Here is an 11,173-nt window from a genome sequence, read left to right as displayed (position 1 = left end):
AATGTGTGGCCCCTCATCTGTAATGATTTCAAGAGTCGAGAGATAGTAACAATTTTGTCACTTACAAGAGAAAGATTCTATTTTTGAGATAATTAAGAATTAGAAGATGTTAATCTTATAAAAACTAAAGTTTTAGAATGATAGAATCAGCACCACCCTGCTAACCAGAGAGAGAGCTTTGTACAACTTGCATTCTTTCATATCACCCCTTGTTTCTTGTATATCGTGAAGCCAAACATTTTCCTTCTTGCTCTGCCTACGAGACAGAGAAAACAACTAGCACCTGGTCCTGTGCCAACCTTGTATTATGTGATTTCAGTTCTCTCTTTCATTTTGTCACTTTTTTGCTTCTGCTGCTTTTCCATTCCTTTCTTCACATCTGCAACCAAAACATGCATTTTTGGTCTTGGTAATGTAACCACCTTTTGTTTCTTTCACCATTATCACTTTTCTTGCTAAGCCATTCCTTGGACTGGTTTATTGACTTGTTACTCTCAAAATCCTTCCGCTCACATTTCCACCACATGCATATCAAGCCCTCTTAAAAGGGTATCTCTAAAGCTTTTGATCATTCTGGGTTACTCAATTATCCAGTGAAAGCTTAGAAAATCACCACTTTTCACTTCAACCAAGTGTTGTGAATTGTATCTCTCTTTTCAATCTTCACATCTTCAACAAAAGCAAAAGATCTTTCTTTTTTTGTTAAGATGATGTTTTCAGTGATGAGAATTCTTTGCTTGTTGCCTTTTCTGCTCACTTTGTGTCTGTCAAAATCTCTGCTGGTGGGTGGTGAGTTGCAGGAACAAACTTTACTACCTTCCATCAACCAAAATCTCAGAGTTCCAGGCTGGAATGCCAGCACCTCAGATTACTGCTCCTGGAAAGGTGTCATCTGTGGCAACCTCTCACTGGTGGAGAAGCTCACTCTCTCTAATCAGAATCTTGGAGGCAATGTAAGTTCAATTTCCAGGCTCAAAGCTTTGAAGTGGCTTGACCTTTCAAACAATAACTTTCAAGGGATGATTCCAGCTGCTTTTGGAAATTTATCCCATCTTGAATATCTTGACTTGTCTTCAAACAAGTTTGAAGGTTCAATTCCACCACAATTGGGAGGTCTCAAAAGCCTCAAATCATTGAACTTTTCCAATAACATGCTGGTGGGAGAGATACCTAAGGAACTTCAAGGCCTTGAGACTTTACAGGATTTTCAAATTTTCAACAATCATCTGAGTGGTTCCATACCCAACTGGGTTGAGCACTGGACCAATCTGAGAGTTTTTGCTGCTTATGAGAATCATTTCAATGGAAGGATTCCAGATGCTCTGGGATTCCTTTCTGAGCTTACAACACTGAACCTGCATTCAAACCACCTTGAAGGTCCTATACCAGGAAGCCTCTTTTCTGCATGGAAGCTAGAAGTTCTGATTCTCAGTCAGAACAACTTGAGTGGTGAAATTCCGGAGGAAATCGGGAACTGTCGAACTCTTGTCAGTGTTCGAATTGGAAACAATAATCTACAAGGTAATATTCCTAAGAGTGTTGGAAACCTTACTAGCCTTGCTTACTTTGAAGCTGATGATAATAATCTTTCTGGTGAGTTAGTATCAGAGTTTTCTCTGTGTTATAATCTCACCTTCTTGAACTTGGCTTCAAATGGATTTACTGGAATAATTTCACCAGAATTTGGAAAGCTTATGAACCTGCAGGTGTTGATGCTTTCTGAAAATCTCCTTCATGGTGATATTCCAGAATCGATTCTTCAGATCAGAAGTCTTGAGATTCTTGACTTAAGCAATAACAGGTTCAATGGAACAATACCAAACGGAATCTGTGACATCGCTCAGTTGCAGAAGCTGCTGTTGGACAGGAATTTCATAAGAGGAGTGATCCCTCAGGAAATTGGAAGGTGTAGAGAACTTCTTGAATTGAAATTGGGGAGTAACAATCTGACAGGAACTATTCCCTCTCAGATTGGTCACATGCATAACTTGGAGATAGCCTTAAATTTGAGCTACAACCATCTTCAAGGACAATTGCCCCCAGAATTAGGAAGACTGATCAAACTTGGTTCTCTGGATATTTCCAACAATAATCTCACAGGTAATATCCCTGATACATTTATCGGGATGGTGGGCTTGATTGTCATTAACATGTCAAATAATCAGCTCAGTGGTAAATTGCCAAAGTGTGCATCATTCCTGCATAATCCTGCTTCAAGTTATTTGGGCAACAGAGGGCTTTGCGGGGAGCCATTGAACATTACATGTGAAGATATTCGCTATCGTTACATAGCTGTGGAAAACAATAATAAATTTACTTACGAAACCATAATGTATATACTTGGACCGTTTCTTCTGGCTTTTATGTTATTTGCTGCAGTTGTCTTGGTAAACAGAGTGTGTCAGAGGAAAGTAGAAAAAGTTCCTGAGATAGAATGTGGTGAAAGCATTAAAGAAGCATCTATAATATCAGGAAAAGTTTTCGCTGACAATCTAAGAGAAGAAGTAGACCTTGAAGCGGTTGCTAAAGCAACTCTTGAAGAATCTAATAAGCTTAGCAGTGGCACTTTCAGTGCACTTTACAAGGCATTGATGCCCTCTGGGGTAGTCTTACTTGTAAGGAAAATAATCCCTATGGACATGACAATAATGCAGCGGCAGAGCAAGATCATTTCAGAGCTTCACAGGCTTATAAAACTTTCCCATGAACATGTAATGAAACCCGTTGGATATGTGATTTGTAGCGATGCTGCTCTTCTCATATATCAGTACATATCCTGTGGAACATTGGCTCAACTTCTTCATGAACCTGCAATGCAACCTGAATATCAGCTCGATTGGCCTGCTAGGTTCTCTATTGCAATGGGAATAGCAAAAGGTTTGGTTTTCCTTCATCAGAAGGCAATTATCCACCTTGACATTTCTTCTAGCAATATTCTTCTAGATGCATATTTAGGGCCACTGATTGGGGACATCGAAATATCAAAGTTCTTAGATCAAACTAAAGGAAGTGCTAGTATTGTCCCATATGTTGGTTCTTTTGGTTACGTTCCACCAGGTATACTACTTATATACTGTTAATTATACTCATTTCTAACAAGGATTTGCACCTCATTTGAACAGTTTTGGCATGATGGTAATAACTATGTTGGTTGTTGTTTGGTGCAGAATATGCATACACAATGCGAGTGACAGCAGCTGGAAATATTTATAGCTTTGGTGTGATACTGCTGGAGATGGTAACTTCCAGAGCAGCATTTGATGAGGGTAATGGAGAAGGTGTAGACTTGGTGAAGTGGGTTCGTGAAGCTGCAGCAAGAGGTGAAAGTCCAGAGCAGATAATGGATGCAACGCTTGGCTCAGTGTGCGATGAATGGAGGAAAGAAATGCTTGATACTCTGAAAGTGGCCTTGTTCTGCACTCATATCAGGCCAAAAAACCGACCAAATATCAACAACGTTGTGGGAATGCTTCGAGTAATAAGGAACCAAATTGATTTCTGTGTCGATTGATCTACCATGCAGTGAAGAGTAAGAATAAACCTTAATAAAGTGGTGTGCTTTTTTTTCGGTTGTTTCGAATAAAAAATAGAAAAATAGAGAACTTTGTTTTGCTTATTTTGAGTTTGAACTTGAAGGGAGAAAGTGGAAAATCCTATTCTGTGTAATCAGTTTCATATCTGAGATGACAGAATGGATTGTGTTTAGCTTTCTCGAATAAGAGGTTTGAGTCATTCAAGCACTGTTTTGGGTTCTGTATGAGATGCATTGCATCCATTTGACTTTATGTTTAGTTGAATGTCATGTTATTGCCTTTACGATGTTTTTTCTTCTTTATCCCATTAGTTTTAAAATGTCCATTTTGTTTTTAATTAATCTGATTTTTTAATTATCTGTTCTAGGAATCTTCTTCAACAATGTTTCTTGAAAATTTTAAAATATGCCTTTTGAAATAGAAATTTTAGAATAACATTTTTTGGAATATATATGTATGATACCTTCTAGAATGAGATTTTTGAAACAAACTTCCTACAATAAACTTTTCGCAAAACATGAAATGCACAAGTTTTTCATAACAAAATTTTTTAAACGAGCTTTTCAGAACATATCTAATATTTTTAGGAACGATTTTTCCAAAACGAACTTATTTTGACAGAGGTAAAATGATGCAGCGAGGAGGATACTTTAGCCTTTTGCTCTTAATATAAGAGTCCAATTAGTAATCATTCGGTGCAATACAAAACTGGGAAATAACCATTCGACTTTTACTTCCTACACCCGTACAATTTCTTTACACAGCCTTCACTGTTGAAATTATGATTCTGCCCTTCCGAATTACATATTTTGAAAACTTTCCAGAACGAACTTTTCTGGATTTTTGGAACGAAATTCCTGTTTTTGAAAACATAATTTTTGGAATACAATTTCGAGAACATATTTCATATGTTCTTCAATAAAATTTTCGAAATGGAATTTTTGAAGAAAACTTTCCGAAACTCTTAAAATACTTTTCGGAATCGGAATACACACGCATACATGTGTTCTTATAAAGATCAATTTGAAGTAGGGAGTGAATGGATGAATAAAATTGATCTAACAGTAAAATTTATGATTTTTTTTTGAAAGATTGGAGGTGAAAATGAGTGAATTTTAAAATAAAATTTGGGAGTGATTTTACATATGTGATAGATTAAAAAAGAGTTTAACATATAAAAATATAAGATTATCAAATTATTTTTAATATTAAAAGTAATATAGAATGCTTTTTATATTAGTTAGAGTTATTATTTTTTAAATATGTTAATAAATAATATTGGACAAATACAGTGGAATTGGTTCGACGAACAACATAATTGATTTCAATGCATGTTGAAATCGATTCCATTCACATTTGATAGTCACGTTCTTTTGAATATAGTTTTCTATAATACTTTAAATACATTTCGGAAATAAACTTTCTCGAATGAATTTTATTTTATTTTTATACATTTCCTCTCTTCTTTTTCCTCTGCGGCATTTTCTCACCTTTTTCTGCTTTTGCAGTACGGCAGTGCTGCAAAAATAACGAATGTTTAAGTCTTTTTCCAATATTGTAGTGGTGCAGGAAGGCAATAACATGATTCTTTTATCCCAGCCCACCGTAAGCCTTTTCAGGCTTATCCACCAATACCATACATATTCTAGTATGCTTGCCAAAAAAAATTATTTATTTTATAAAATTAATTTAAATAGGCAAATTTAGTTGAATGGTAAAAGATAATAATAATCTATTCTAAATTTAGTTTAAATATTAATTTTTTATTAACATTAGAGAAATTAAATTTATAAAATAAGCTAACCATAAGAACTACAAATATTTTATTTTTTTAATATTTAAAAGAATATACAGTGATAATTTTAAATAAAAGTTAAATATATATATATATATATATATATTTTTTTTTTTTTTCTTAAATGGAAAGCATCTAAGATAGTTCATCTGGCTATATTATCTTTATGAGAGTTATTTTTCTATATATTTATTTCTTTTTGTACCAAAATGTGATAGTATAGTTCTTGATCTCTTTGAAAAAATTAAAAAGGAAATTGAGGAATTATTTGCATATTTAATGTAACTCAGAGTGATTTATGTACTAAATTATAAATTATTTATTTGTGGAAACCTTAAAAAACCCTCTTTCACTTAAATCATATTTTATTTATTTAATATTATTTTGGTCAAACTTAGGATTTTAACTGGTCTTCTTCTAGGAAAAAAATATATCTTAACAAAATAAATAACCCTTAGGAATAAGTGAAAGACAACTTCTAAAAACTACTACAATAATTTCTTTGATGAAAAAAACTACAATTGTATTTCAAAAAGTTTTTTCCCCCCTACTTGCCTTCTAAACCAAATATTATATACTAATAAAAGTTTAACATATGGAGCTCTATAAAAATGTCAGTCCAAAAAGTGACATAAATTAAAGAATGGTTACATCGTAGCCAGAAAATAAGTTTGTTAATTTGAGTTAGTGAGTTGGGCCAAGGTGTACCTTGTATTTCTTATCTGTGTTGTTTGTCGTATAATGCATAGTTTGTGTTGCCCTTTTCGGAGTTAATCTCATTTGGTTGCGAGTGCCACTGGGTTAATCTTTGAATTTTCAATCCAAGTTCCTTTGACAAAAATAAAACAAGGGTTCATGTAAATCGATATTTCAGGGGAAAGAAACTCTAAAATCTTTTGTGTGATCTCTCTTCTATATTTCATTCCTTCTTCTTTGAGCTCCATCAACAATACAACCTGACATAACAAAACCAGCAGAATCAATGAGAATCAGCTCATACAACTCTCCTAGTATCTTTGTTAAGTTACTCTAATAACTTGTATTATATTATTTGACCAACTTCTTTGAAACTGTTTTGGTACACGAATTTGTTTTAGTAAGTTCCAGATTTTTTCATGAATTACTTAATAGATTATAATGAATTACCTTATAAAACACTAACTTTTTTTTCCCATTTTTATCCTAATTAATTTATTTGAAATATCATTTTAACTCAGAACTGATAAAATTAATATCTCAAAAAACTAAACATCTCATATTATATCTATCAGCTATTTCATTAATTACTGATAATATTTCAATTCATTTACATGTAAATATTTAACTATTTAGTTTCCAAGTTCTTGCTTGTAAGCTTCAACTAGCTTAACAATTAGCTTTTACCAAACACACACCCTAGATTATGGACACAGAAAATTTTGTTAATGGGAATTACTCTCTTCACATGATAAAAGGAAGTTAAAAAAAAGGGGGTATGTAGGTACAGAGTGAGGTCCGCCACTGCTTCCACAAAATGAGTTTGAACAGAAATTCGAGAATATGCTTTTTCATTCTAATTTCTAAACGAGAAATTCGATATTTCGAAAATTCTGGCCAGTCCCAAGAAAGGTTAGTCTGAAAAAAATGTACATCACTATCGATTGAATTAATCTTGCAAATTCCTGCCAAATTACTGGCCTTTCCCGAAGCCTAACAGTATCCATTGAAGAGGTCAGTGTGATTCAAAACATTAAAAATAATTGAGTAAGCAAATGAATCTGTCAGCCAATCCTGTGGCATAGATACAAATAAGTAAAGAAACATCTTCAAATTCATATTCACACTTTGATTATGAGGTTTAATTTTGATATATATGCTACGAGTGTAAGGATTTGTATCCTATCAGTCAAGACTTTTAAAGTAACTATGACAGAAGTCAACAATTTTCAATTATATGTGATCCATGATTGTATGACAATGTTTACACTCTAAAATGTATTCAAATTCAATTCATGTTTACAAAACTATTCATCCAGTCTATTTATTGCATAAAAAAAGTGCATTTTCTTCTCGGTGTAATTCATTCAATAAAAAATATCAACTCTCCATACCTTATGATCTAGAATTGCCACCATGATCCCTCTCAACATGTTCCACAAGGGCAACAGGATCCTGAAATCCTCTGCTACACTTAGGGCAAGCATCAATTGCAACCTTTGGTCCAGATCGGTTGCCACTCCTTTCATGAACTTTTTGCACATGGTCCACCAAAGCAGTAACAGAGGAAAACTTGGCACCACACTGAGGGCATTGCTCCACTTGACCACTACTCTGGCTAGCTCCCACCCCACCTGATGCTTTCCACCAGCCTTGGTTAGCTTCACTCAACTTCGACACACCAGCCTCTGCTGATGATCGAATGTTAGAAACTGCATTAAGAAAGCCTGTAGACCATCTAGATGATGCAGATGAACTTGGCTGCGGTTTGGACTCCTGTTTTTTACTCACATTCAAAAGATTCCTGAATGAAAAACTTGTTTCCATTTTTCTGGGACCAGGACATTTATGATCAGGTCCAAACCGATGCTTTAAACAATGGTCTACCATGCAGTCCCTGCACTTAATTGTGTTTGAGAATCCTAATATCTCTCTGCATCCTGGGACAGGGCATTTTTTCTTCTTCGTGACTTTCTCATAGTTCGATGGGTCACAGTCAGTGTTGACATGATTCTCCCAAGTTATATTTGCATCTTGATCAGGAACTAAACGAACTCCTTTAGCGCAAAGTGGACATACAACTACAGTTACATCTTGATTGTCTGCTTTTGGACACTGATGTTTAATATAACCTCTGTGCTCCAAACAATACACCTGCAAAGATTTTGCTGATAAGTTTGATCAAAACAATAAGCTGTTAAAACTAGCACAGGTGGAATAATAATCAATAATTCCACACTCAGACAAATTCCCAGAACGTCACCAGACAAAATCAATAATCAGAACAGTGTTTTATGCGCGAACCCCAAAGTTTATGTGCTACTCAGAACCAAAGAAAAATTAATACTTAACCAAACCAAACAGAAAATTGCAGTAGCAGAATTTACTCAAAACTGACTTTTGAGGTGTGCAAATGTTTTAAGCTTAGTTCAAATTTAGAAGTTTAAAATATGATTGTGAAATTCAAGAGTAGCCTAAACTCATGGAACTACTTCAGAATTGACTTTTGAGTCTACATAATGCAAGAAATAATATTCATACACAACCTATTGATAACATAAATGCATAACATAATATTTTCAACCAAACCAAGGTAATCTTATCAAATCATGAATCATGGAACTACTTCAGAATTGACTTTTGAGTCTACATAATGCAAGAAATAATATTCATACACAACCTATTGATAACATAAATGCATAACATAATACTTTCAACCAAACCAAGGTAATCTTATCAAATCATGAATCATGAAGCTAATTTTTGAACTGAGAATCATAACAGATCGTACCGATGATGTGCAGTGTCCATTAATTTAAAACAGACATAAATAAAACAGCTTGAGCAACCGTCTTATAGAGCAAAATTATTAGTTCTTAGTTATATCTGAGTTTATAAATCCTTATTTTAGAAAAATAGAACAAATTAAATGACTAAATAACTTACATTGAATGAGTGGGAGAGAAACATAAGTAGTCGAACAATAAAATTAGATAAGTTTAGTGTTCCATCAATTCATTTTCATTTAACAATTTAAGTTTATAGGACTTTCAATTTTTTTTCATGAGAATTGGTGGAAAAAGAACAAATCGAATGATTTATATCAATGATATGAGTTTGAACAGATTCATTCATGAATAGCAAGATTTTTTATAACTATGCTTTTAACACAACAATAATTCAACATTTCAGCTCCACAATAAAACAAAGTATCCAACTACAATAATAAAGTTTAGTAGTACTATAGTATTAAACTAAACTATCTAAATGATTGAATCATACATACATTCATAAAAACACAAATTTCTATGGGGAAAACATTTTAAAACAAGAGTTAATTTCTTAAAATAACTTGATCCCAATAAAATGTCAGCATTAGCTTCAAAAACAATGTATGGTTCATATAAAGCATTGTCACAATGTGGTCAATGAGAGCTGATTGCTTTGATTTTAAACTTATTGACTCAGTTCTTGACTCAAGTGTTTATACAACCTTAACGAGTATTATACCTAAGTTTACCAAATAAAAAACTTTAATAGTGAGTTGAGTTAGCTCATTTTCTCTAGCTAATTGTAATCTTACAAGGATCTACGAGTTAACTCAAGAGTTCAATAAAAATTGTTAAAAAGTTTATAATACCCATTTTCACACAAACATATACATGATGGTATTTCTTTTAGTGGAATTTGAGGGTCACGGAAATAAAAATAAGAACAATACTAAGAAGCAATTCCTTAGTGCTATTAGTGCTATTCTCCAGTTATAATTGAAGTTGACCCCACAATAACGGTTGGCATTGGTTAAAACTTCTATTTAAAACCCAAAAATCCCCCTGAAACTGCACTAAGTCTTATCCTACAACTAACCATAAGCTGCAATAATAAGGAGCCAACCATTCCCACCTCTTTGGTCTCCCGCTCTATAACATCTTTACCACTTTTCCCGTAGTTTATAACTACTTTTACTGCAACTCCTAATTCTGGAAGCAACTTCCTCTGCACATTTCTTGAATTGTTTCAAGTCTGCACACTTGTACAACTAGCCAACTTCCCATCCCTACTTCAACATAAAATTAAAAACAAGTCCATCCTTTCATAGCTTTTCATCACAAAAGCAACTCATCATCTCATCACCATAATTCTTTAAAAATTAAATTGGTCAATATAAGAAAATAGAGTTTCGCTCAATTAGGTACAGATTATGCCAGCAAAGAAAAATGGTATTATGGATCAGATCAAAAGTTAGTTTAGAGAATAACAGTATTAAAATAAATTGGAAGAAACACATACCCAGATGAATAGTCCAATAGGTTTGTTCTCATAGTTCATGTAATACAAGTACTAAATAAAATTACAGCATTAGGAGTAAATCATTTGAAAAAATCACTTTTTTGGGGAAAACAGAGATAGAGAAAGGGAAGAACCTGGTGGCAGCGATCACAGGTAAAGGGCAAAAAATCGATCTGCTTGCAATCAGAGACCGAACAGTGCTTTCCCAGATCTGGGAATTCGGGAGTTCCCATCCAACACACTTGCAAACACAACTCAAATGAAGATGAAAATGAAATTGTTGAAATTGAAATTGAGCAGACAATGAAGGTAGGTGGGAAGAGAAAGGGAAAAGAATGAGTCTTCCTGGGCTGACCTTGACCCTTCCCAAAACCCATCTTATTCCATTCTAAACTATTTATATATTTATCTATTTTTTCTTTTATTATAATAAATTATATATATATATATATATATATATATATATATATATATATATATATATTCTTCTTTTATTATTTACAAATTGGCTTAAATATTCACTTATAGTTTTTATAATTTCATTAAATTATAATCTTCCTCCTTTTAAAAATTCAATTTTGTATTCATCTTTTAATTTATTTGAAATTAAATGGTTTTATTCAGTTATAAACATATTATTCGATCATAAATAATATCAATGTATCAACATAATAACATATAACTATTATTAAATGACAATCTAATGAAATGATTAATTTAAAAGTATTAGACTATGGAATGTGTAATTAAACTATTATAAAAATCCAAATTATATATTAATGAAAGTACTGGAGCTTTCAAATTTATCTTATTTTATTATTAGATTTTAAATTTATTTTACTTTATAATTTGTTAAATG

General features: G+C 32.9%; 2 protein-coding genes across 2 annotated transcripts; one reads left to right on the top strand and one right to left on the bottom strand.

Annotated features, from left to right (window-relative positions):
- The first annotated feature begins 255 nt into the window (after window positions 1-255).
- LOC148192488 (uncharacterized) lies at window positions 256-3,814 on the top strand. Its single transcript, XM_088099125.1, has 2 exons — window positions 256-3,057; window positions 3,168-3,814. The coding sequence occupies exons 1-2, from the start codon at window positions 708-710 to the stop codon at window positions 3,509-3,511; spliced, it is 2,694 nt and encodes an 897-aa protein (XP_087955251.1). The 5' UTR covers window positions 256-707; the 3' UTR covers window positions 3,512-3,814.
- A 2,122-nt stretch (window positions 3,815-5,936) lies between these two features.
- LOC148192487 (zinc finger AN1 and C2H2 domain-containing stress-associated protein 13-like) lies at window positions 5,937-10,676 on the bottom strand. The gene is made up of 3 exons (XM_088098022.1): window positions 10,449-10,676; window positions 7,419-8,178; window positions 5,937-6,284 (listed from the first exon to the last, which is right to left on the bottom strand). The coding sequence occupies exons 1-2, from the start codon at window positions 10,545-10,547 to the stop codon at window positions 7,420-7,422; spliced, it is 858 nt and encodes a 285-aa protein (XP_087954148.1). The 5' UTR covers window positions 10,548-10,676; the 3' UTR covers window positions 5,937-6,284; window position 7,419.
- Window positions 10,677-11,173: the final 497 nt, after the last annotated feature.

The sequence above is a fragment of the Vigna umbellata genome, chromosome 9, assembly GCF_029865625.1.
Source record: "Vigna umbellata cultivar VRB3 chromosome 9, Vumbellata_1.0, whole genome shotgun sequence".
NCBI lineage: Eukaryota > Viridiplantae > Streptophyta > Magnoliopsida > Fabales > Fabaceae > Vigna > Vigna umbellata.
This window is presented reverse-complemented; position numbering and strand designations above follow the sequence as displayed.